The 27888-nt window shown below is 37.0% G+C and overlaps 1 protein-coding gene across 6 annotated transcripts in view; it reads right to left on the bottom strand.

The window, feature by feature from the left end:
• Positions 1-27888, bottom strand: part of FRY (FRY microtubule binding protein) — a 247097-nt gene that overhangs the window by 56042 nt on the left and 163167 nt on the right. For all 6 annotated transcript variants that reach the window (XM_032982793.2, XM_032982794.2, XM_032982788.2 and 3 more), the window contains exons 23-37: positions 27267-27391; positions 27024-27081; positions 23602-23693; positions 23232-23404; positions 21140-21300; positions 20184-20294; positions 18011-18165; positions 15874-15973; positions 15394-15565; positions 13369-13625; positions 11247-11393; positions 7118-7286; positions 6271-6361; positions 3634-3716; positions 328-478 (exon numbers count right to left, since the gene is read on the bottom strand). In XM_032982793.2, coding sequence (XP_032838684.1) covers positions 328-478; positions 3634-3716; positions 6271-6361; positions 7118-7286; positions 11247-11393; positions 13369-13625; positions 15394-15565; positions 15874-15973; positions 18011-18165; positions 20184-20294; positions 21140-21300; positions 23232-23404; positions 23602-23693; positions 27024-27081; positions 27267-27391 — 2045 coding nt within the window. The remainder of the gene's footprint in view (positions 1-327; positions 479-3633; positions 3717-6270; positions 6362-7117; positions 7287-11246; positions 11394-13368; positions 13626-15393; positions 15566-15873; positions 15974-18010; positions 18166-20183; positions 20295-21139; positions 21301-23231; positions 23405-23601; positions 23694-27023; positions 27082-27266; positions 27392-27888) is intronic.

The following is a 27888-nucleotide window of genomic DNA, read 5'->3' as shown; positions in this document are numbered from 1 at the left end:
GTTAGAATAAAGATTAAGGGGGAAAAAAGTTCTGTGAATTACAGCCACAGAAGCTTGGGAAAGAGAAATTTTCCTTTTCTGTTTTAGTTAATTTTTCAGTCTGATTTTTATCAGAAAGTGATGTCCTAGATTGTAAATAGACTTTCTGGTAGAAATCTGGTAGAACTGCAAGCCTTCATTGCATGTTGATTTTAGCACTGGAAATCAGCAGAAACTGAAGGTATGATTTTCATATGTTCTTAGTGGTGGGACGGTCGGATTGGTGCTGGTCAACCAGTAAGAGGAAGCATCTCACTGATTGAAATGTCAAAATGAGAAACGGCTCACCTATGAAGGGGTCCCCGGGGTGTGATGGTTTCTGGGAGGTAGTCCACAAGCGGTGCCCAACATCCTCCATTGTAAGGCATGGGCAGGGGATGTGGTTGTTTGGTTTCAACAATATTCAATAACCAGCTTGTATATGGAGAAACAGGATCATCTGCATGGAAAAGCATTAAAAGGGGGTGCATAGAACCCAAGTCTGGTTACCCGTTGTGGAGAAATAATAAAATAGAGTTTATGCAAATGTATCAGCTGAGTTGTTTGGAATAATGTGATAAGAAGACATGAGTTTTTCAAATTCCTGTGTTCAATAACAAGTGACGCATTTTTAATCCCTCTTTCACTCTGCTGGAAATTAAACAGATTCCAGGCAGCCAGCACTGAGTGGTAGAAGCTACAGCTGAATCCCTGCTGTCACTTGGTAGCTTTGGATACAGATCACAAAGCACCAAGCAACAGACTTGCTCTTCAGAAAATGAGAGAACAGTTCAGCCAACGAAGCTGCTGTCAGAAGCCATCTGCTGCAAGGAGCTGCGTACCAGTGACACATTCTTGCAACTCCTCACCAGTGCCCTGCTGAGTGATGCTACAAAGGCAGAAGTTAAATGTCCTGAATTAGGAAGGAGGCATAAGAAATGAAAAAAAAAAACATCTTCAGGGTAATTTTCTTTCAACGGGGATGAATTATCTCTTGAATTTCTCAAAGATGTATTTAGCTTTGCTTCAGTATGACAGCTGCTGTATGTTAATAAGGAATAGATTGTTTTCTTCCACCTGTTTATCTGCAATGATGTGGGTTAAGTAAGTTCTTTCCACCACTTTCCTATTTCTCTCAGCTGCATGGCTTTGTTCATGTCTCCTGTATTCTGTTCCCTCTAATTCTTCTTGATTTTCCCATTGGTCAGTTTTTATTTCCCAGGTCTGGCTGCCTGTGATACACTGCCATGTGAAGTATCCTTTCCAGGCCTGTTCTTGACATTTATCCAAACATTGCCCTTTGTGGATTTTTAATGAAAGCATTATTTTTTTTGCTCTGTTTTTTTGTTACACTTTTGCATTCTAGGTAGGTTTGAAACTCTCAGCACTTTCCTTTTTTAACAGCATGTGTCTGTCTGATGCTTGTTGGCTTTGCCACAGGAAACAAAACTGCTCTGATGTCTACAAAATATCAGAGCTAGCTTCTTCTAGTGCCCATCACTTCTTGGTTCTGACAAAAAATCTTCAGGCTTCCACATCTTCAGGAGATCTTCAGTGCAGTAGCTGCTCCTCCAATTATTGCTGAAATGCCAACTTTATCATTCCTATTCTTCAGTGTTAGTCTTCCAAGGACCACTTTAGATCTTTATGATTTAGATCTCTATTTATTTCTCTCATCCTCTGGAGGATGATTTATTAGTCACAGATAAAGAAGAATGAACTGACCTAATAATATAGTAAAGTATAGTATTTTCACATGTTCATATTCTAAGGGTTAACCAGATAATGTTTGCCAGATGCTGCTCACATAAAAAGCACTGCACAGTCACTGTTTATGACTACCAATTTAAGTGTTTCATATAAAACTGCTTCATGAATTCCGCACTAAGACCTAGCTCCTCACTCATGTTTTCACAGGTTTATGTGCAAACTGAGAAAAAAAAGACTTTGCACCTTAACATACAATCTTTGCCTGAACAAGAGAGTTTCTGTGCTGCAGAGCTGTGTTCCCTATTTATATCGTCAGCAATACACACACGCTCAAGTAGGCTGGAGAAGCCATACCACCAACTCCTTCTCAGCTTGGGCTGCCTGCCAGAGGGAATAAGTTGCACTTTCTTACTGGAGGTTGCATTATTTATCTTGTAGAATGACAAATGGTATAAGAATTACCCTTTCTTTTTAGACTTCTATATAAATGTCAGTAGCTAAGTAAAATGTATTTTATTTTACATCTATTCATATACTTGCAGAAGGAACCCCTGTGAGAAGCAAACCTTGTGTAAGTATTCACAGTACCATAAAGCTTGCAGGGACAGGCAGGAAAAAAACATTTGGGCACTGGCTTGAAGAGCCATTCCAAAAGAGCAAAGAAAATTATCAGTATTTTTTAGCCTTATATTACTCTAAGCTCCTGTCAAAACCAGCAACTGGTGAAGAATGTTCTGATAATATGAACATTATTTTGTTCTGAAAGACTGTTCATGCAGATCAGATTAGCGCTAGTGTTCCAATTAACATCTGCTGAAGAATTTTTAGTAGCTGCCGTAAGGAAAACAAGTGTACTAAAACCCATTGAGTTTAATATGCTGCGCACTTTTCTGTGTATTTAAATACTGCAGTATGTACATACACAATATTTTGTATACACTGTGCTTTGTAATTATGAAGAATAGTCATTGATGTACGTTAAATCATCCTATTGTATTTGACAGTGTTTCCATATTTTGCAGAAGAGTATTGCCAAAAATTTACTTTGATTAAAGAATATATAAAATCTTTATGTCAAAATACTGTCCCAAAATGGTGTCCGCAGCACCAAGACAAGACTTTATAGCCTCTGTATTATTTGACCTGACTTTATTAAGCCAGAGATGATAGTCAGTAAAAAGGTCTTGCCCTTTTTATGTTTGGTTAGGGCCTAACTGAAAACTGTAGATCGGCTTCCTTACATTTCACATCAGAAATGAAGTCAAACCATCTAACTCCTAAAATTTACACTGTCATTCAGTAGTTGACAGAAATATCTTGGTTTTCTTTGGAATCTCTGCTGAGTATCAAATGTCCACTTATTCTGCTAAATGTCCATTCAGCAGAAATACATAAAGAACAAGAAGCATGCTCAGGAGCCCTATCTCACTCTCCCCTCCAACACAGGTTTGGACAGTGTAGCCAGAAGCTGGTTGCAAACAGCAGGGAAAAGCTGAAGAGGAGATGAGACATCATTTTTGGAAACTTCTGAGTCTCTCCTTCATGCTCATACAACAGCACTCAGTTTGGAGGGAAATACTGGCAAAGGAGACAATTCACTTGCTGTAAAGCTCTTGGAAGTCTTTCGCCTTGACATATATGGAAGGCTCAGGGTGTTACTGTCTGGAGGATTCTCTGCTGCTGCCTTCTGTGAAGTTCTCTGACCTTTAAATAGGTTTGACTGAGCCAAGGCTAAACAAAGGGAATTAATTAGATGAGGCATGAAGGTAAAATAAGGACACTCCTTGTATGGTGATGCTACGTTACTGTTTATACAGAACTTAAACAGCCTGCACCAGTCATAAGAATGTCTCCCTCTCCCACCAAAACACTAGAGATTTCATCAAAGTGAATAATAGAACTTACTTTTGTCATCATCGTAAGATCCTCCGGAGCTATTACTGTACCTTGATTCTAGTCGGGTATGTGCTCTGATTACATTACTGAACCTTCAAATACAAGAAAAATCTTCATTAAAAATACAGACTGACATTAAACAACAGGACTGTATGCCTACTCGACAAAAAAAGCATTTCCTTAAACATGCATGTTTATATGGGAGTAGACAGCAATGTGAATGTAATGCTGTTCCTTTCCACAAAAGAAGATTTTTGCAGCCAGCTTCTGAGAAGCTCTAACAGTGTGCTCCTGTGTCACAAGCTTTTAAGATTTACCAGAGGGAAAATTCTTATGCTGAAAATGTGTGATTTTCTTGAAGCAAGAAACTCTGCTAAGGCTGAACTCAGATATAAGCTGTTCGCAGCTAGTATTTTGTCACAGCCCATGTTCATGGGTAAAATTCTGGCAACTTGCTAAAGCAGTAACTGACGGAACAGTCCAAAGTCAAGCCTGCACTGGTATCAAGCAGTAAAAGCTGCTGCAGATCACCCTTCAGTAGGAAAATCCAGCAACTGTCAGAGCGGATCCAGAAAAGGAGTTAAGGTATATGAGAGTCAGAACAAACTGTTCACAGCTGTTCTCAAATCTGCCACAGAGCCACGATAAGCTAACATTTACTGGTGATCTCCTTTGGTTCCCTCCATCTCTTTGTGCTGCCAGCGTAATCAGGCCTGAAGTGGAGTGAGAGGAGCCATACTAGAGGCTCACACACAAGTGATGATGTAAAAACTTTATTGTTTCTGCAAAGCTAGGAAATGAATTACAAAGAATAATAATTTATTTATATATTAATTACAATATTAATATATAAATAAATAATGTTAGAACAACTATATCAAATGAAACAAGACAGAAGGTTCTCTGTGCAACATTCAATGCAATTTCTTACTAATATCCATATATATTATTGCAGGGTATTTAACTGTACACTGACGTATTATGCTCTTCCCAAACACATGTGCCTCATAAGGGCACAATAAATTAATTGTGGAGGTGACAGAAAGACATCATGAGTCATCTTAATTCTGCCATTTTCTGTCTTTCCATTATCTGATTTTCCTGTATTTTAATAAATTCTCTTAATAAATGTGTACAAACTGACAATTACTGACATACTTATTTGACATCAAAAAAGGTGAATAAAGTTAAGGCAAAATGGTGAAGAAATATGCAGAGTTTAATTCAATCCTGTATGAAATAAATGAAGAATACAGGTCATAGAAATTATCTGAGAGCAGGGCATTTTACACCATTTTGCATCAACATAAAAACATAGGTATCCTCTGATTAGCTTTGTATTATTAAAAAAACAGCCCACATTTATGAGTATAGTTTGTTTACAATCTATTACATTCTGTAAACATTATTTAATTTGTCTTGACACATTAAGTCAATATTAACAGACATTCTAAGATTGACACACTGGTTTTGAAGTGCAGATGCACTTACAGCTTCTAGTGTCTTTGACGATGTAAATGCCATCAATGAATTCAGGCAAATTAGTTTGCATTTTTTTCTGAGGAGTGTTTCAGCAGGAATCAGAATACCAATATAATAATTTTGTAATCTTCCTTTCATTTTTATTATACAGTCTCTGGCAGGTTTGAATGCCAAAAACCTTTTTGGAGTCACATTTAAAATTTATGTAAGACAAGAAACCCTGAAAAACACCGTTAGATTTAAAATATAGTAGGAGATGAAATTTGATTAATTTATGTGCAAATCAACTAAACAAAACCCTAACATATAACTAAATACCCATAAAAAATCCTGAGGAAAAATGGGGTTATCTTCCTTTTAAGTACATTTCTAGTACATATGCTGAAAACCATCGCTTTGAGTCAAATCCTCTTTACTATCAGTTTGAAACCTTACTTAGTACTAAGAAGAGTGCTGTTTTTTACTTACATTTAAATTTGCAGACAGACATAACTAATGTGACAAAATACTATTCAAGCTTATAACATGTAGAAGGCAAGCAATTCAAAGGTTCTGAAGTACAGAAAAGTTTGCTTATGCAATTGTCTCTAAGCCTTGAACCTATGGAAGGTGGGTTGGACTACTAAAGTGATAATAGTGATGATCAGGAACAACAGATTAACATAATACTAATACACTCACTAATTAATGCTATTAGAAGTCATTCCAACTTCTCTTACAAAAATGAGAGGGTTTCAGTGAGAGAGGAAATACATATCCATCTGTGCTTGAGTATCCGACGGCCCTTAAGCCGTCACGGATACAAATCTGCATACTAAATTTTACTCACTGTCCATAAAATCAAAAGGTGTGCTCAAATGTGATTTTAATAAAGATTTTAGTAGTCTTTATTTGTTACACATTCTAGAGTTTCTTTCTCCTTTGCTGGTAATTCCTACAATGCCATGATCTACTTAGCACAATTCATTCAGTGCAGGTTTAACAGATGTTCCTATGCAATGTATTATTAGACAACAGTCAGCAACTAGAATCATGTGAATAGCTTTTTTTTAAAAATTTTTACATATGCTCATTTTAAAATGGTTTGCTCAACATCTCACCCTTTGCCTAGGAAAACATGTATTTATTGCAGGGAAAAAAAAAAAAAACAAAACAACCACAAACCTCTCATCAGTTTCTTTCACCATTCTGTTCTCCTCTGCATCAGCAAAACTGTCTTGTCCAGCTACAACAGTGTTACTGCTAGAGGTGGTTCCTGTGTATGGGATGTCAATAGGAACACCTGTTACATACAGCAGACAACATTTGCAAAGCAATAAAAGCCCATGACTTAATTTTTTTTAGCAGCCACAGTCAAAATGATCATCCTGCAAGTACTTGTGCATATGAATGACCACTGTTACCTCTGCAAACCAGGACCTGCTTTCACAGCTGAACGGTGTAAAGTTTACATTCCTTGAGGTGCAGATTAACAGAATGATGCTCTTCCACTCCTTAAACTAAGATCATTCTCAGACATAACCTACTGTTTTTCAGTAATTTGGCAAAACATTGACAAGGTTAAATTTAGGATTGGTGTCTCTTAAGGATCTTTGGCTACTGCAGCTTGGAAATAGCATCAGGCCTTTGAAAACAGAACTGCCACACGGTCGAGGCTCTCAATTTTCAGGAAACTGCTGCTCTGATGTATCTGTTGTGATCACAGAACTTATGATGACTTCTTGTTCTGGGAAGCTAGTGGTAGAAGAACCACTTCATATGAGCCATGAAGAGCACCAAACGTTGGTAATAACCTATTAAAATAGTTGAGACAACTAAGTGTATGTTTACAAAACACTTACAACATTAGGAATCAAAAAGAACTGTAATTCAGATGTGCAACAAGGTCCTGAAACTTCTACTTCATATATGCACAGATGTGAATGGGTACAATAGTAAGAGACAGTTTTTTCAAAGAGATAAGACTCAAAAGAGCAGGAGAGCATAACTGAAAAGTATATTTAGGTCATACCAGACGCTGCAGCTGAGGCTTTGTTACTGGCAGCAAAACGGTAAAATGGGGGATTATCACAATGTTGGACTATTGGGTTCACTGGGTCGGTTTGCTGAAGCTCAAAAAGCAGTTCCTCCATTGTCTGAATAGTGTTATTGCGACACAGATATATTGCAACCTTTTTTATCTAGAGAAGAAAATAAGTTATTAAACTCTGTCCAAAATGAATTTCCAAATAAATCAACATGAGTTACAGTGCAGTACTGAAAAGATCCAGGATACAAATGTTACTCCTGAAGAGACGCCACAAACACACAACTACATCCATCTTGTTCACACAGAAGTAAAACTGCTCACTCTGATATCAACATCATCTCCCCAGCACAGTGAATCTGTGATCTAATTACACCCCAGTTTTTGATTAGCATCCAGAAATGAGCTGTTTAGGTATATAACTATATAACATACAAATATACAAATCCCACCTAATTTTGTACCTATCATTTAAGGATATCACCATTAACTCTGAATCACACTCAGCGATTTACAGCTTGAGTATGTGATTTCCACTGAAGATCAATCTTATTCTCTTGGATGGAGCAAACTCCTCAGGTTGGAAGCCAGATCCACCCAAAACTTCATGCCTGTATTTCCAGATAAGGTTGATGTGAAAGGTAGCTGTAGCCACAAAGAATAAGACAGGCTACAAGTAGCTACATCCATTTGTAATCAAAGTAATAGCACATGGAGGAAAGGCAGAGCAGTTATGTATAGAGACTTTATGCATCCCGAGTTGAAAAATTTGGGAGTATCATTTATAGAAATTCTGAGAATTTCTATAAATTGTTAAACAAGACCTCAAAGCTTATTGTATGCACTACAGCACTGAGGACTGTTGAGATCCTGAGATTGATTTAGACTGAATTCTTGAGGGGAAAAAACCCCTGATGGCTAATAAAAGCACAGATTCTCTCTGACTCAAAAACATTTGATTCATAAACTGCTTGAGCTAGGAGACCATATGGGGAAGCATCCCTCTGTGCTTGCCTTCTTGTTTTTAAAGATGTCTCTAAACAAATGTTTATAGTGGAGCTAATACACTGAACTGACTGTTGGCCTTACCAAGTACTGTTGTTCTTATACTCTTAAATACTTCAATTAAAATAACTTCCTGACTATTTCTCTTATCCTCTTTTTTTTTTTTTTTTCTCTCATTTTCTTTTGCTTAAAGTAGAGAGAATGCACATATTCAAAGTCTTTTTTACTCCACTGTGCTAAAAATTTTTCAGACACTTTCCAGATACAAATCCACCTCCTTTCCGAGGCTCATTTCTAGTTGGGCTCACAGCACCACTTCCAGTTTCTTTCACCCCAGAAGGGGTCACATTCTCTACACTAAATCTTTGCTGATGAGGTTTCTGAACTGTAAATATTCTAAGAAATTTTTCAGTACGTATGTGAAAGAAAGGATAGCTCAGCAATTTGCACTGGGGCACTGGGAGAACATGCTTAAAATAAACATAAGAGACAAAGCGATTAATTTAGCTGATTGGGAAAAAAAAAACAGAAAAAAAAAAGTAAGTTGGGAATGCTTTTGACTCGGACCCACACAGGCAGAACAGATGGCTGAAGGCATGAAGCAGCTGGTGACTGCCTTGGAGCACAGAGGGCTTCAAAAGGAGATGGGTAAACTGGCAATCTTGCAACTGCGTGATCTTTTGAGTCCAGATGAGCTGGAACAGTGCTGATAAACTGCTTGAATTATCTTTATTTGCTAATGTGTATGTGTTATCTACATGATAATGGAAGATACATGTTTATGGTACCAATAGTCTTGTGTAGCTAGCAGAGTTAGGTATGATTTCTTACCCGTAAACTCCAGGGCATTATCAAAACACTGAGCAGATGCATGTGATAAACCCGGTGTATTTTCCTACTCCAGACAAAGCTACCACTTAAGAGGTGACTCATAAGCACAGTCAGGCTCCCTACAGATTCAGATTTTGCCAAATCTGAAAATCAGACTTTTAACTCAGTGTTACAAAACACGGACTAACAGGGTGGCAGGAAACACAGGAACCTTGTCAGCTGCTGCCACCATTGAAGACCTGATTGTCTTGTCACTGGAAGCCTGGGAGGTAGAGGAGAAAAGTCTCACAGACAAAACTGGAGATGATAAAACAGACTGCTCTTCGTGGCGTAAGAGGACTGTATTGCCTTGGAGGAGGACTGCACTGTGACAGCCAAGGCTTCAAGGCAAGGGGGTCTTTTAAAGAATCTGAAGAAAGAAGCGCTGTAGGTAGGAGGGGGGTTTGATGTAGGCTGCTTAGAGCTGTGAGGTGGCAACAGTTTTGGAAAAAGGGTGTGTTGAAAGCTCTGGGTTGGCAAGTACCTGGATGGGGAGACAGGTATGTGAGGGCAAGAAGCAACAAGGTTGTCAGGCATTTCCAATCAGGCTACAGACTTAGGTGTGAGTCATATACTCAGCGCAGGACTGCTCCTTCCTCTTAGAAAACTGTCCCTATTCCTTTTGCAAGCTGTCAGAAATACAACAGCTCTCATTTTGGCTCTTATCTCTGTGATTTCCAGTTGTTCTCTGCCAACACAGCTCCTCCTGATGGAGGCCACCTTTGCGCCTGATTCCAAGTCTGTCGTAGATTGTAGGATCAGTCAGGTTGGAAACAACCTGGGAGGTCTCTCATCTAGCCTCCTGCTCAAAGCGTGGTCAACACTGAATGGAGAGCCTGTCACTTTGTCACAATTGATGTTCATTACGCTCAAGATACTTGGGATCAATCCCTTTGTTTTCTTCTCATATAAAGCTTGAGCTTGCTCTTACAGCAACTCCACCTTCAAATCTTTCCTCTTTTGATTAGCTAGGCAACACTGACTTTGAATATATATGCAGCTAATTTGAGAATGTAGAACAGTAAACCCTACACATAAAAGGAAATAAACAGGATGTCTATGGTACAATAACAACACCTTGAAAATTTTTATGGTCTTCTATATTTCCTTTATTCTATTATGCATAGCAGTCATCATAAACACTTTAAGCAAAGTATTATTTCAGCAACTGTAAATGAAGCATGTTTATGAGGCTTTTCAGATAAATTTAATCACATTAATTGTAATTTCAAATTTATTTCAGGGAAATCGATAGAAAGGGACTAACTAATAAAACAGCACATCGTAATTGTGCTGGAAAATTTACTAAATTTAGATTCTATTTCACCCAGCAACTGACCAATAAAGAACATGGGAATGGGACTATCTTGCTTTTCTCAGACAGCCCTGATTTTATTTTAACTTGAATAATAGCAATATCCTGCACAGTTTGACTTGCACATTGCAGGAATGGTCATATAATTCAGGACAGCCATACAAAGGCAATAGTTGATATGGTAAGGAGCTTATAAAGGTTAGCTATCTTGTGTCTCTTGAGATGTCCCACAGAAAGCCCTTGTCTGCTAAAGGGAAAGAGAATGTAGCACTTTCTTAAAACTGCATGCTTTTCTGAAGGAATACCTAAATCTTTACAACAAACAAACTAATAAGATCATAACATGTTATGTCTCATTCATGACATAACATCCGTTGTTTAAAGGACTTTAAAAATTTAACTAATAGCTTTGTAAACTAAGAAGAACTATAAGCATTTAATACTTAATATTTTTACTTCTCTTCATTTTTCATGCAAGTTATTTAACCTTTGAACAGCCATTCTGTCTTTTTAATAAAATTTTAAATATATATTTAAATTGCATAATTTTATGCAATTCTGACATGAAAAAATATTTCTAATACTTTTTCTCATTCATTCTGGCAATTTATGGCTAGGCCCTGTTACTGGCCCCCTGCACAGACATGCAAAGTTGCTCTTTGCTTGTGAAGAGCCCACCTCTTCCTTGAAATGAGGGGTGCTCCACTGGTGCAGACTGAGATTCCCACTACTCAATTCTTGAGTTTCTTGAATTTCAATTTCTTGACTCATTCATCCCCACAATTTAATTTTGTATAGTGTGCTAGGGAACATGTTGGTACTTCTCATTTTTGAAACAGAAATTAATTTTCTGCAGGTGGTAGCTGTTTTCTTCATTAAAACCTATGCAACCAATAGTAAATAAAATAAAGTGCAAACACTTACATAAGGTAGAAGGATGGTATCACTGCTAACACCGCACAAACTAATGAGAAACTGCAGTGTTATCCTAAGGTTGTTACTCCATTTTTCATTGTTGGCCAAAGCATTCCAGACATTTTCCATCTCTGGTCCAGGAATTTCATCTCCATACTGCAAAGGATCAGAGGCATACATTTCTTGAAATATGCAGACCTCCAAACAAAGGCATGCTCTTTTAGAGCATTTTCTCATGCAAAACCAACAGAAAAATGCTGTAAAAAGTGACAAAACAGTATTTTCAAAAGCTACCTGACGGAATTCAGAGCATAAATTCTACTTAAAAGTATTTAGGTTCAAATCTACAAAAGGTCTTAAATCACACAAAAAAATAACCTTTCAGGGATGTAAATACAGAAGGTGATCCTAAAATCAAGCAGTTTATTGGGTTTCATCTTTTCAGTTCTTCAAGCTAGTGAAGTTCTGTTTCTGCATGTCTGTACCAAAGTGCTTCAGCCTTCACAGCAGTGAACAATTTGGCACCTCTCTCCTGAGTAAATCCTAGCAGAATTAAGCATTAAACAGCCCTTTGCTATCACACTGGAATTGAGCAGCTTTTGCTCTCTTTTGCAAGATACAGTTATAGGAATGACTCCCTTTTTTCCAGTCAATTAGATGGTTAGTGCAAGCATCCAGGACGTGTGAGTCAAGAATTGAAGCTGTTCTGTTGCCTGTGTAAAATCTTTGGCTCCCACTTCAAGAAGACTGTTTTAAGCACTGCACAGACTGACATCCTGCTAGGAGAGACATAGCAATCTCCAGGTCATGCTATTCTACTGAGAATTATTTAATATGTATTGGCGACATCCACACTGTCACTGGCATCTGCACCTACTCTCATCTACACTGGCACTTCCAGGTGCCAGTCTGTTTATCACACATACAGTCTCAAAGCTAGGTCAATCAATATGGTTTGAAGAAAACATACTTGTTCACTCTGGAACAAAAGCCTTGTGTGGTTTTGGAAGCAGCTTACTCTGAGGACTGCTGCTGATAGGCAGTAAAGGTGAGACTGCATCACATCTTTTTTCAACCCATAAAATTCCTCTAACAATATCCTAGAGACTGTACTATCAGATAATTCACAAGACAGTATCATGTTCTAGATATACAACAAATATGAAAAAAACATTCTGCTGGGCTGAAGCACAGCCCCCACATTACTGCAGACATGCTCATATAGCAAAATGCACACAAAATAACAATTATGTTTTATCTACAGGGCCTCGACACCAGGCAAGATCCAGAATCAACTGCTATGTAGCATGGATACAGACGTTCTGCTTGAGAGTGGATTAACCCTGAGCAGGTTAGGAAGTGTGAACCACTGTGTGCCATATGACATAGGTACCAGGCATTACTTCCCGGAGTTTATGTATTCAGCAGTTTAGACATCTGTACCGAATCTGGCAAAAGCAGTGCCAGAGCCGGCATGGCAACTCGTGTAGTGGCCTGCAACTCAGCAGAGAGAAGGAAAAGATGGATTCCCAGTACTCTCTCCACCAGCTGCTTGGGCATTTTACATGAAAAAGTAATTGGAAAAAAGGAGTTCCATGTCCTTTATCAGAGTCTGGGAAGTAAAATACTTTCCCTTTTACAAAAGAATGCTTTAACTTGCACCTTAGAAATTTATACTAATTTTTTTCCTTTTCTCTCTCTTAAAGAATATTTCTTTCCTAGAAAGTACTAGAGCTTCAGTAGGACAAATTCCAGGTGCTCATTCTCATCCCCAAATAAACTTTCAACTGCTGCCTTAGACGTTAACCCAGGAGGTGATACAGGAGGGAATGGAATTTACTTCCTCTGTAGGTAAACTTTGATGCTCTCACTATTAAGGTTTTCTTTAAAAAGGGTAAAAACATTTTTTTTGCTCATGTTTTGAAAGAGAACAGTTTTAGCACTGTCCTTAAAAGAAAAAGTGAAGGTACGTCAAAAACAAGGTTGTGTCTGATTAGTACAGACTATTCCAGTGCAAAATTTCTGGTATTCGAGCGAAGAAACCTAAGCGCCTTTTGCTTAAGAAACACAAGTTTGAATATTTCAGAAATTGTTTTACAGGTTGGTTTCTTTGTTTGTTTTGCTTTTTTACCTTGGCTGTCATATACATGAGATTATTAAGAACCAGTGAGGTGGCCTCAGGAGAGCCCCAGCCATTGCCTTTTAGCCCACTTGTGACTGCCATTTCCCCATCCTTGTCCTTCAGTTCATCTTCTGGAGTGGTCGGGCTTGAACCAGGGAGGAGCAGTCTGTTGTCTACAAGTTCAATATTATGAAGCCATGGTAGCAGATAGGTAAGCATTATCTGTCTTCCATTTGGATGTGTTGTTGGAAATCGCTGGCTTACCTCTAAAACAGTAGAAGTTGAAAAGGACAACAGGTTAGTTTATGAAGGAAACCTTAAATACACGGTTTAAATCAGATTTCTGATGTGTGTTAGATCACCTGGTGGTTTTTACCTTGCAAACCACAAGCACAGAAAAGCATGTACTTGAGCTTCCTGAATAGAAACATTAATTTAATGTTCAATAATAGCAAGCAATTGGTCAGGTCTTCTGTCTAAAACAACTAACACAGTTTTGGCTTAGAAACAGAAAGTTACCCCTTGTTACTGTGCCATATTATGTATTAAATGAAATGGATGTCAATAAAGAGGAAAAAGGATAATTCAGTTACTGGTGGTTATTCCAGAATTTCAAGAGCTTTTGGAGAATTACAATAAACATACTAAGTGTAATTCTGCAGAATTACAAGTGCCCCATCAGCCTGCATGTTTCTGAGCTGTAGTTTAAATCTCAAGGCACTTATACTGACTTTACAAAAACACCTTGCATTTATTAGTAGTCTTCTTTCCTGTGGGGAGGTCTATAAAATTCATAGTTGGCTGCCAGTCCAGGGGTGCTTGTATACAGTACTTTATGTAGTTTATAAAAAAAGAACTGGCACTATAAGGGAAAGGGATTTAGAAAATCTGGGATAAGAAATACAGTAACAGGATTCCTGCCAAGGTGAACCACATTAGCTCTCTTTACCAGAATTCTTCTATAAAATCAGTACAGTTAAAATCTCTTTTCTTTCCTTGCTGTTTTTTTAAAATCTTCAAGACATGCACTGTTCTCTCTCTTTATGATTCTAGATGTATAGAAAGGGGCTCTGATTTCAAGTGTGATCTGAGTTCTTTTAAACAACACAGCCACTACAGCAACATGAATAGATGGTAACAGTAATAATGAACAGCATTTTTTTTTTTTTTTTTTTTTTTAAGATAAATGAGCCATCAGAATTTCCCTACAACAGTTATTTATAACTCATGGTATCTTGGGCACTGAGAAACGGATGATGTATTGTTCCTTTACCCTTCCTCCAGCCCCTACAGACGAAATAAAAACAACAGAAAGGGATTTTAAGAGCCAGTAAGAATTCCCATGATTACAGACATTGCATTCTGTTATTTAAAAACTAGAGCAACATATTAGATCATTAAAACAGACAGATATGTCTCAAAAGATCATTGTTCCCAGGAATGGGAATATTCTAAATGGTGCCCTTGCAGGTCTGGTTCCTTAACACGTTTCTCAGTAACCCTGACAAAATGTATTTCTGATAAATTTAAAATGATACTAAGACTTGTAGATGTGGCAGACAGAAGGTAGAGATCACTCATTCAGAGGGATTTGAATCATTTGTAGAACTGGACACATGCAATCAACCTTCCCAAAGTTAAAGTCATTTTTGTATAAAATGAAGAATTCTATCTTCACAAGTATCACCTATATAAATGTATGTATAAGAAGAATCACCATGCCTAACAAGAGAACCCATCAGTTTGGCAATGTCACTTTAACTTAATCAGGGCCCTTGCAATTTCAAAGTTACCCTAAGATGACACAAACAGCACAGAGTCCCCAAACAGGATTTTAAATAGCTATTCTGTTCTTTGCTTAAGTACCTCTAGGAAATATATATTGCATTCCTAAATCTGATTTGACCTGAACCAGAACAAAACCAGAACAAGCTAAATATAAACAGAATTGCTGTTCACAGGTGGAAATGTTTTAGCAGTGTAATATTTGTAAAAAAATGTAAAGTAGATAATAAGTCGAATAGATATTGGTACCTGAAAAAAGTGGAAGGGTAAGTTCAGGGTACATTCTTGCTAGTTCATATGAAAGAAGGGCAAGTGAGACACTGTAAAGAGGTGGCAATGGACCATGTGTACCATACAAGATACTGCCTGGTCTTTGCTCAGCTACCTTTTTTGAATAAACAAAAAGCTTTGATTCAAGGATCTATAAAAGACAAAAAAAATTTAGTGAGACAATAAAAATTAATTAATTCAGAAAATGCCAGCATTTCAAGTTTAGGTATCAGAGAACGATCTATATGCACCAGAGTATACTCTCCAAATTTGAAAGACACTGTAACTAGTATTTTTCCATTCATTTTTATATAAATCTTCTCATAAGTATTTATAAGCAAGACAAAATTAATTGTTTATTTTCAAAACAAAACTAAAAAGCAAATAAACAGTACTTTAAAAGATGTTCACAAAACCCCCCAAAGATAGGAGGATAAAAAAAAAGTAGGTGATACATGCCTGCATAAGTTGCATGGAAATTTCATAAATCTCTCTGTTGGTGTCAGATGCCTTGAACAGCACCAAGTTTAAAAGCGTCACTATATCAAAAGGATAGTTCCTAGAAGAATAAACAGTACATTTTTGTGAATGTTGGTGGGGAATGCAGATTATATTCACTCTGATTTCCTCTGTAATATGGTCTAAAGAGAATGTCATCTTTCTTCTCTCTGTTCTACCACCAGAATATGGGAAAGGGAGCTCTTACGAATACACGCTGCTTGATCAAAGGGCCATCTGGTGAACAGGAAGAAAGAAAGGATTATTTATAATTACCTTAGACTAATGCTTAGGAATGCACTGAGTTACCCACAATAAGAAATGCAATACCTGTGTCTATAACTGCCAATTCATTTTCATTTATAACATAAACTGTTTATAGAACAGGCCAACACTCATGACAGAAGATGGGTAGCATGAAAATTTCCCGGGATAAAGTACTTCTTAAACTAAGCAGCAATGCAAACAGTCCCTTTGAAGAAAAGACACTATCTCTGCTGTGAACATTCCCAGAGGTTAGACAGTCCTATCAAAATTGTTTTCAAAGAGTAAACACAAAGAACTGCTTCAACAAGTCCACTACCTATAAAGTCAACATTAATTGTAAGGGTAAACACATTAAAGTGTTAATTTAATGAGAATATCGCTAGAAAAGCAATTCCCATGTCACAATATTTGGATTTTCACTAAGTTTCCACTTTCTCATAATGATTTGTAAATGCACCATCAATTTTTCAACCTAGATGTGAGCTACTGTGCTCCTGGATGGCTTCAGAATGCTTATTTCAATATTTTTATGTTTAAAAATATGGCAAATACATGCATGGCTTGGGACAATCTTGGCAATTCCAAATCCTAGCTGCAATCCATCTTCTACACCTGTCTCTCTGTCCTTCCGCTACGTTTAAAAAATAATAACAAAGAAGAAATTAAGGGAAGTAGCTTCTTTGCAGAAAGAAGGACATCAGCAATGAAGTACATCAGTGCTCATTTTACAACGAGTTTAAGCAGTGGCCTCTCCACACATGTTGGCAGATGACAGAGGAAAAACTGTTAACAGCTTTCAAATATTAATAAAAAACCCCAACTTGATAGAAATTGGACTCTCCCTTCAAAGAAAATCGTGAAGATCATACTCTCAATTTTTACTGTAGGTATAGGAAAGACTAATTTTTAGGATAAAAATTAATAATTAACACTGGCATAGGTAACACAATCTGAGGAAAAAAGACTGGTTGAAAACCTGACACATTTATGTGGTCATTAAACAAAACAAACCCCTTAAAGTAACTGGATTTGCAAACACAAAATTCCACTCATACTTTTAAAATCTTAGTATAATGCAGTCTATAGTCTAGTTGTTCCCATAAGAGCAAACCAGATAAATTCTGAAATATTTGACTAATTTTGATTTGCTATACCCCAAGTGTCTCTCTGTTGAACTATGCTGAGCAGACATCTTGCCAAACTACTTTTTGTCATGAGCAAAATTTTCGTATTTAATTAGATGCAAATTATCTTTTTTTTTTTAGACTACAATTGAATTTCTCTATAAATTTTGTTTTGAAAAAATAACAAAAATAAATTATAGATTTTTATGAAGGCCTGACACAAACGCAGTATTTGTATTTGTGTCTTCATGTAGCTTGTGCCACATTTTAAATTAGCAGCAATGATGATACCAGCCTACAGAAAAGGAACTAGTAATCAAATCAAATGAAAGGCAGAAAAAGAACAAAATAATGAATTCCAAGCTAATAACTTTTAAAATATATTTCCTTTTATAAAATAAATGAAAAACCATGCCAAATCTTTTGAAACTAGATTTATGACCTATGTTCAAATTAGTGTTGTGGTTATTTTGATTTTTCCTGAGCAAAATAGCATAAAAATGCCACAGATTTCAAATATACATGTAGTAAGAGTATCTTCTACCAACCACATCACTTTGTTTTCAGAATCACGGAAATAAAGTGATACAGTCCCCAATAATTGAGAGGATATAATGTAAGAGTGTGACAAACAATTCTTTACAACACAAGCTGAACCTCGAGTTTTCTTTATATTTGAAAGTGTAGATTAGTAGATTAATTACTACCTGCTTCCACACACAGTTGCAATGGCTTTGAAACATCCAGAGGCAAGCTGGTATGATCCAGTATAACATCGATCTATAGCCCAGTTGAAGAGATTGATCTGATCAGGATTCAGTTCTAGCAACAGGACTACAACTTCACAGCCAAGCTGATGAACCTGAACATATAAATACATGTGAAAACATGATTGGGGAGATCACATACATTCATTCTCTACAATTCTTTAGAGTGACATAGGCAAAACAAGGGGAAAAAAGTGTCTTCAAAGTAAGTAAAAAGAAACCAGAAAATTAATCATAAATTTATTTTAGGGAGAGCGGAGTTGAAACGTGACTCAGTTTTCAAAACTCCTTACTTGCAGTAAAACTGTACGTACAAAAACTACATAAACAAAATAAATTTTCAGAGGAGGTTTCCAAAATTACTCATGGAAAAAAGCAGAATCTTTGGAAAACCCAAGACACTAGATAGGTGTTCTTGGGAAACTTCCACTTGCATTGGCTAACTGATTTGTTAAATGTTTATTTCCTACTTCATTTGAGTTTCATAAAGTGACATACTTTAATGTGTATCTTTCTAACACAGAAGCAAAGCAGACAAAGAAAAGTACCTTTTGCAAGCCTGAGGATATGAAAACTTGTATGTTTAATCCAAGTACATCACGCAATCTAACAACTCTCTCTACAGACCTTGTATCACTTACTCCTGGTACCATCACTGCTACAAACACATCATAACTAAGGCTTGGACTTTGCCTTTATGTTCCGTCAGTAAAGGGTAGTACTGGAACACCAAACCCTAATATCCTGTCACCAAGTGTAGGTAGCTACTTGTAAAGACTGGAAATTATATTTAATGTTGATGGACTGGGTAGGATCTTTCTCATCTAAATCTGAACCATGGGCAGTGCAGTTTAGTTACGGTCCTCCATCACAATGATTAATCATGAATTATAGTGATTAGCTTAAGGGAAACAAATTTCACCTATCATATCCAAGCTTTGCATTTCAAGGGGAGAAGTTAAAAAAAAAGCAATTTTTGTCCCCAGTTACTTTATGAAATATATCTACTTTATGAACTGTATATACTAATGATCGATTAGACATGGTGATATAACATTTGTTGATGATAATGAAAACATGTGAGGAGGAAAATGAGGTTTTCTCTTTCTCTTGTTCTGTGTGTTTCTTTCCCATATTTGTAAGAATTTCAAGCATACATATCACACATTTCTTTGTAGCTCCATCCCTACCAACATTGCAAAATCTTATCTAATTTCCAAAACATCTTCTCTCTAATTTTTCCTTTATTTTTTCAAACTTTTTTTTTCCTAATCAATCACCAGTTCTACAGTATGTATCCTCTAGCTGCTCCACAAGCCTTTAGGTTCTGCTGTCTGCATTTTTTTAGCAACCAGTCACCTGTGCTGGTATGAGGCTTTTAGGGATAGCAGCAAGTCAGAGTGCAAGATACCACAAAGGGAAAAATCACTGTTCTCTCTCTACACTTGATGTAAATCACCAATCTACTCCTTCTTAATCAAAGAGATAGTCCAATCAGCTATAAAGACAGAAATATGACTGGGTAGTTAGAAAGTCAAAACCCATATTTACATAAATGGAAGAAAAAATGGCAAAAATAATCTACTCCATGTTCTTTAAAAAGAAAAAAAAAAAATTCTTTCCTTTCCTGGATCATTTATTCTCTTGACTTCTTTGGAAGATCTACCCACTCCCTTTCACTCAGATTTGTTTCACCAGCATCTATGTTACCAAGCAGGAAGGGATTTATTTTACATTCTTATTCTACAGAAACTTGAAGCAGGTGGGTGGAAGTACTTCAAACAGAAATACAAGTATTTTTGAGCCTGTGCTACTTTTAACCTTTCTTTATTAGCAGACGAAAAGCCTGTATTTCTGTTGCAAGCAACAAAGAGACACAAGGTATCTTTTTTAGCTTATTATTTACCTACATCGTATTTTCAGGAATAGTATTTCTTTTACTGCTTAAATGCTTTTAAATTAATTACACTTTCGTATTAGAACTTTGCATAAAGCTCGTTTCCTGCTCAAAATAGAATGTATACAGTCATAGTTCTTACAGTCACAAACTCTTTACTCACCCAGTACAGAGATTAAAAATATTAATCAGTGTTGCATTCTGGTGAGTACTTACACGTAAATCTTGACAAGCTAGAATGTTATCAAGCCATTTGTAAAGATATCCATCAGGGGAAAGACCAACATTATCAAATACAGGTCCACAGCAGAGCACAGCTGACATGGCCTAAAAAACCAAGAAACTTTAGTTACACAAAAAAGTAACATGAATGAACCTTTCAGAATTATTTGAGCCCAGATCCAGGCTAACAGGACTGCCACTTTTTTTTTTTTTTTATGGACCTGTGATGAAAATGGTAACAGCTGATTTTGCTAGAATTCAGTACTTATGTCCCTATAGATGTTACCAGATTCAAGATAATGCTCAGTTTAAGCATTTTGGAAGGAATACTATAGCCCAGTTTCCCCATTCTTCAAGATACATTTTGTCCTTTTACCCAGTCTTCACAAATCAAGCTACAAAAGCAATTAAAATATACAGATGTTTCAATGGTATATTTCTGCAAAAATTGAAACTGTTTTACACCAAGTGGTGTGGCTTACATAACTACATAAGCTATTATTTTCCCAGCTCACTTATGTGGGGGAGTTGCAAGTGGTTTTGCTGCAAAAGAGTTTTATTATTATTAAGCATGTCTCCATGCAAGCGTGGGAGACAGTCCTGAGATGTGCATGTGATACTAAACTGGTACTATATTTAATTTCACAGCCTAAGATCCTCTCAATGAATCTGATGACCTGTTAATGAACAGCTCAGTAGAATTTTAAAATGTATTCTGGTTTTGAAAATAATTAGCCTTGAAAAGAGTCTACAAAGAAAAAAATGTGTAACGTCATTGACTCATACTGCTATATTCTGTGATACCACTGTATATATACATGTGAGAATACACGTTTGCATCAAATATGCCAATTCAAATCTCTGTGAAAAAAAAGAAAATAAACCCCACAGCTACTTGCATTTAGACTGGATGATTGCTATTACCGATTTTGACAGTGAAACTTTCATACCTTTAATGCACAATACTGGTATCTTGTAATCTGATGATTTCTATCACTGTAACGGTCCAGCGGTGTGAACATAATACTGAAAGGTCCTGCCCACTGGCTGAATAAGATGAACAGGTGATGCCTCAAGCTCTGCTGAGGGAAGAGAAATCTCCTGTGGTGAACTAAGTGAACAGAAATAGAAGTAGTTGTGATTTGTTAATGTTAAATACACATTCATGTGGAAGAGATGATGACATGAATTTAAAATTTCTACAGAAAGGGAGATTTTCTTACATGTTCAATATACACTTACTCCAAAGTATCTAAGTTCCTTTTAAAAATCTAGCAAAGTGAGTAAGAGGCATCTTATTTCTAAAAACCTTCAGTTCTGCATGAATGTGTAGTTATATAAACATGTACATCTGACTTCAGAAACAGCAGGCAAGAAACTAATTATATAATCAGGCTTTTCACTGCCTCTTGCATTCCTTTAGTGGCAAAAATTTACTTGTTTTTTCCAGTCCTTTAAATGCAAACTCAAACTACACATATGTCTTATTCTAATACAGTAATAGGTAGAGACAAGAAATAAAAGAAACTTGGTGCCTGTTTATGACAAAGATGTGGTATATTTTCTGAACAGCTAGATTACCTAAGCAAATGAAAAATATCTATGAAATCTTAACCATGTGGAGAAAAAAAAAGAGAAATCTTTTAAACAATAGTTTTAATTCCCCCAAGCAAAACATGATGGCAGAAGCAGTACTACATTTATTAAAGAGACTGGCAAACCGCTCCTGGCTGATTATTTTTTCAACTAGAAACTGTACTGGAAGCCAGCAAAGTTTAACTAGACAATACTAATGCAAATCAATATGAACAGTGGCTAAATATAATAGATGTTGACACAATAAACATTTGTTTGTTAGGAGTTAAATGTTACGGCTTTGTTAGTTATTGATATATTTTAAAGCTGTCTTGTTAGCAGAAAATACTTCTCTGAATTATTGAAATACATCACTTACTACTGTATCCTCTCCAAACATACAACATGGCTGCTTCCTTATGGAAAATTCATAGAACATGCAGTCATTAGTCACCTGCCTTGTAGAACATAAGAATGAATGCAAAGGGGAAGGCCTTTGCAAATACTCATGGCAAAATAACTACTAGGGAAATTCTGTACTGTTCATGAGCATCATTTAGAAGAGGGAAGAAATTCAGTATTTTGTTTCTTATCAGCAGCTAAGAACTTGACAACACTCAGTCCAAAGAGGTTTTTAAATGAGAGTAGCAGGGATGCCATCTTTCCTTATTTTGTTCAACTATTATATGATTTCTACATATCTTATAGCTGAAAGCAACCATACAACTTTGACAAAATTTGCACACTGGAAACTTACATGAAAGCATTTGTAAATGATTTATTTCCTTACTTTACTATTTTGAATTGCTTTTTATTTGTTGCTACCAATGCTGCTATGTCCTGTCATAAATGACCTGGAGATAGCAGATTTACATAGACTGAGTAAACTCCAGACCTTATTTTACAGTAATTACACAGAGGACTTTAAAGCAGCCTTTTTTTTTTAATTATTTTTTGCTAGTGGAATTACAATACATTTCTGAAGTGATCTTGCAATATATAAAAAGCATTAAATCAATTGGAGAAATCTTTGCTGTACAACTGGAATCACATAACATGGGATACAATCTCAACATCTCGGGCAAGTTTTTCACTATGTTTAATATTTTACATTTTCTGCACCTACTATGTTCTTCAAGGCCTGTCTGAGTTTATGAAGAGTCTGTTAATAAAGTCAAAGGGAAGAAAATAAGGCCTTATGTCAAAGAAATCTGGAGTTCCTAGAGGCTACAGACAATTTCTTTGCTGGACTTTTAAGGACGTGATTCCTACAGATGAATAATACAAGCTTCATCAAGGTTTACTGTTTTATTAATAGAGTTTTGAACACATTTTTGCCCACATTCCCCTTTTCATTCATTATACGACAATTCACAAGCAGTGAAAAAGGCAGAGAAAAAAAATTACTTTTCCAATATATAAATTAAGTACAATTTCATAGTATGTTGAGATAATTTAGCCTCATACCTGGAACACACTGAATCAGGTTGGCAATCATTGCACTGAAATGTGCTCTCATATCCTTAAGGATTTCGACTTCTTTATCATTTTCAGCCTCCAGAAGCATGCGAGTCAGATCAACATACTCTAAGAACAAGGCTCCAAGGGCTAATGTATCTCTTTCTAAGGCTCCATTTGTACTAGTGTAAAGGAAAGTTGTACATTAATATAGAGTAATGGTGTAGTTATACTACAGCTTTCTGAAAAAATGCATAAAAATCTCTCCGTATCTCACAGATTACACAATTCTTCAAAGAACATACCAACATAAAGTCAGTGTTGTAAACACTGACAATTATTTCATTTAAAGATCAATATATATGAGTGATAGTCCTACCTGTCACTTATAACACCAGCATCAGCAAGTAGTTCAAAAATTCGCAGTAACTGCAGTCTTAGTAGATCTCGGCGTTCACGACGTTTCTTGTTCTTGAAATTTTAAAAAAGCAACCATTTTTTATATGCATAGGTGCATACATTAAAAACTATTAACTTCTGAAATGTCAGTACAGCTGTGACATTTAAGACCTCCACTTTAAGGATTTTTTTCACGAAGGAACTTGATTGCTTTTGGATATTTATTAACAGTGTGCTTATGCATTAACATAGAACTAAATATGATCAAACTTTTGTCTTTGTAACTATTCTCGAACAAACTTAACAGTTACTTTGGTCTTCACTGAAAATGTGGAAATTAAATAGTGAAATACTGGATAAAAATTAACTAATATTCAATGTTTCTGTGTCAAAAAACATGTTATGTTCAGTAGCAAAGATATTCATGTTAGCTTAATACCATCTAGTTTGGGTGCTGGAAGCATTGTAAACTGCAGAAGGGGTATTCAGAGCCCAGGAAAATATTTTAGTGATTAGCCATACTTGAACTTGGCAATGCTGCAGCTACATGATCACCCGAATTCAAGTTAGCTCCTAGCAGACACAGCTCTTGCACACACTTGGATGTGCTGACTGCAGTGGTTGTACACACAGTTAGCACACTTCTCCCACAGAACAGGACTGCACTGTTGTTAACTGGTTCACTGTATCTCATTGTCTTCTAGGAAGCTGTCCTCTCTGTCTTCTACCTTGCCTTGAAAGATGTGAATGTAACAAGGCCTGTTCTTTGCTGAAGGGCTAAATTGACTTGTTTCTTTGTATCCTGCATCTCCACTAAGCAAAATATGTGAGAAGGTCAAAAAGCTTCTAGCGCACTCAAACAAATTTGCTGCCAGAAAATCTCTGAGAAAGCTCCATTTTTCCTCTTCAGAACGTAAGAACAGCCATACTGAGGCAGATCAAAGGCTTATCTCACCTAGTACTCTGGCTCTGCCGATAGCCAGCAGCAGATGTTTGGGAAAAGGAAGTGGTACTTTCCCTGCTATTCTGACCCAGGGCTGCCAATCTGCACCATCCTAGCCAAGGACTTTATTCAAATAATTATGCCATTTGATTTGTCCTATTCAGAGCCCTGGTTTTCTTCCTTTTCACCTTAAAGTTTCCAGGAAGCACATGTAGAGAAAAAAGCAGTTTTGCCGTAGCACGGTATTTAACATGGCCAGCTGCTTCCTGCAGCAGCGTCAGAGGCGATCTGGCAAGCTCTGTGCGAGTGCCCACATGGCGAATCTTATGTAATGTCCATTTTGGTTTACCCCTGCAGTTCTTGGCCGTGTTGGTAACTCTCTTTCTAGTCACAGCATATGTCAGTTCAAGGACGTTATTTCTGACGTGTTGGATACCTGCCTGCTGACATGGAGGCCTGCCATGTTTTCTACAGGCACATGACCCATACAGTCACTCCCGGGTTTACTGGTGGTGCTGTCAGCAGTAAGGTGGCCCAGTTCTTCGTATCAGGAGCAATATAGGAATTAAAAATTGCAGCCTGTTGTTTTCATATTCCTCTACTGACATTTCATGTGCTAAATTTGCTCTTACAGCACACTGTGAACCTCTGCATTCTTGTGATTCCTTTCCTGAGGGTAGATCAGATATGTATGTCTCTAGAAAAGGCCTTTCAAGTCTAAGTTGTCTTCAGTGGTGCATGGGCAGAAAGGCAGAGGCAAGTGGCTGCACTAACGTGTATTAACTCACTTCTGCCCAGTATCAAAACTAGTGACCGTCAGATCAATTACTTCATAGGGATGGAAGGCACACAAGTGAATTGAGGTGTGAAGCAACACAGAGTTGAAATGGTAGTGAATGTTTGCCAGACACAGAATTACTAAGAATTGTCCACATAAAACTTAACATAAATAAAGCTCCTGACAAGTGAAGTAATTTTTGTTTATTTCCATACTGGGCATAGCTGAGATCCTCTGTCCACCTATTAATGATTTAACTTCTTCCTGACCAGCATTTCCTGCATGGCTTCTGCACCAAAGACTATGACTTGGCAGATGGGGATAGCACACCAGGTCACCGTGACAATACCCTATTGAAACAGCTGTGAAGGGCAGAGTAGTGATCATACGGCTTGAAATCAATCGAGAACCAGGTAAATACGACTGGGTAGGACACAGTATTACTGGAACAACACTGCTTTCAGTACACAGCCATGCAGGCTTCTCAGCAGAGCTGAATGGAGGCAATGGCTGTATCTACACTGGTAAACAGAGACAGGGGCTGTTCATGGCCCTAAAGTCAAGTAGCACAGGGTGCCCACATTCACACTGTTCCAGAAGACCTCAAGAAGGCTGGCTATGTCTCCGTTGCCTACTGGGACTCATGCAAGTGCTTCTCTGGCCAAAGACATTATCCACCGCGTGTTTTCTTACCACACTCTGCCTGCTCTAACCCGAGGGCTGTGCCGCAGTCGGAGCAGTGGTTTTGCAACTTGGCCCATAGGCTGCTGCGCACAGGGAGGTAGGGGATGAGGGGAAGCAAAAGCAACTGGTGTAGTCTGGGGGACAGTGTCTGGTGGCTTGGTGCCTTCTGGGGCTTGTTCCTGTGAAGGAGCTACCTCCAGGGCCATCTCAAATTTCTGTCTTGGAGCCAGCTGGAACGGTCCAAAACTGAGCCAGGGAGGGAAGATTGAGCAGAACGGCAACTCAGGTCCCATACTGAAGCTCTCCCCATGGCTCTTCCCTTTAGCTGCATAGGTGCATCCTGTGACTAAACTACTGAAGCTACAGAGTCTACCACCACCAGTTTTTAAGAACAGTTTAGACAACATCTGTCAGGAAGGACACAAGACTAGTTCATCCTCCCTTGGACAGGTCAGATGATCTGTTGGGATCCCTTCAAGCACAACTTTCTATTATACAAAAGAGAATACTATAATGGAGGTGAAAACACTGATGATGTCAGTTAACCTGCTGTATTTAGAATGAAAAAATGTAGTCAATGGAAGTTGAAATAGGTGACCCTGCCTAACCTGCAAATAAAAAGCACATCTGAACACTGCTGCAAAATATGCTTGTAGCCCAGCTGTGTTACAAGTTATTTTTTTTCCAGATATTGAAAGTGGAATTCCAATATATCTGAGTTCCATATGAGGAGGTTACACATTTGACTGGAACTTTTTCCTCAGAATGGCTTTCTATACTGTACATTTTGTAACACTAATAGAATTTAAATTAAACTAGCCTTTTATGGAATTATTTTATGTTCTGCTCTTATACACAATTAATAAAATTCTTCTTGCCCACAGATCTTGTTACTTAGTACAAAAGAATATCTTTGTATTTCAAAGAGACAGAATTAGTACTTTTAAATTCATTTTGCAGTTTAATCAAACTAGTACATTTAATTTCTGCAACTAACCTCTGGTCTTCTTTCTAGGGCTTCTTTCATTAGTGGGTGAAGTTCTTCTACTAATTCCCTACATTAAAAGAAAATCTTTGTAAACAAAAACTAGTCTCCTCTGAAAAGCATCGATATTTTATTCGATAGATAAAAACAAACGTCTGAAGCACAAATAAAAATCTGAGTATACTTAAATTACAACAAAAATAATGCATTTGGATTAGAGGCAAATAATTGAGAATATGATAAGTGGGGAAGTACCTGAAAACAAGGGAATTTGTTCTTCCAAATCCTAATACAAGTGATTCTGTTATTTCTATGCTTTCAAGTCTCATCAAAGGCACTAGCTGCTTTAGTAAGACTCCAACAGATGGAGTTCCAATAGCCTAAAATATATTAAGAAATTATTGACGTTTAATTGTCAGGATTATCAATATAAATACTTTTTTTTTTAAAAAAACAAAAAGCATTGTTCAAGAATCAGTATGTATTTTTTAAATGTGCTGCAATGATTTTACCATTATGGATATCAATACATCAGTCTAACTAGATGGCTGTTACATCACAATCATCTCAATAAGGCCCAGCAAGGAAATGCATCTGGGAAACCTCTGCTTTCACTCGGATTATTGTAATTTACTTAATTTCTTGTTTCATTAAAATATTCCAGTAATTGCATGTGTGGAGCTACTGCTCCTCTCAGGTCGCTACTACTTGAAACTGCATTTCATATAATATTTCTTCATGTTCGACAGGCACACAATGTTTATTCAGAAATCCGTCTTATTGTTTAATGATGTTATAAATATACAATTCAGAGTGCTATACAAGGAAAGAAAGGGGATGACAAGCAAAAGTTAACTTCAACACGTATGTCCAGAAC

The sequence above is a fragment of the Tyto alba genome, unplaced genomic scaffold (genome assembly GCF_018691265.1).
Source record: "Tyto alba isolate M040663 unplaced genomic scaffold, T.alba_DEE_v4.0 Super-Scaffold_2, whole genome shotgun sequence".
In the NCBI taxonomy this organism is placed as follows: Eukaryota; Metazoa; Chordata; class Aves; order Strigiformes; family Tytonidae; genus Tyto; species Tyto alba.
The sequence above is the reverse complement of the archived record's forward strand: the minus strand, read 5'-3'. Positions and strand labels throughout refer to the sequence as shown.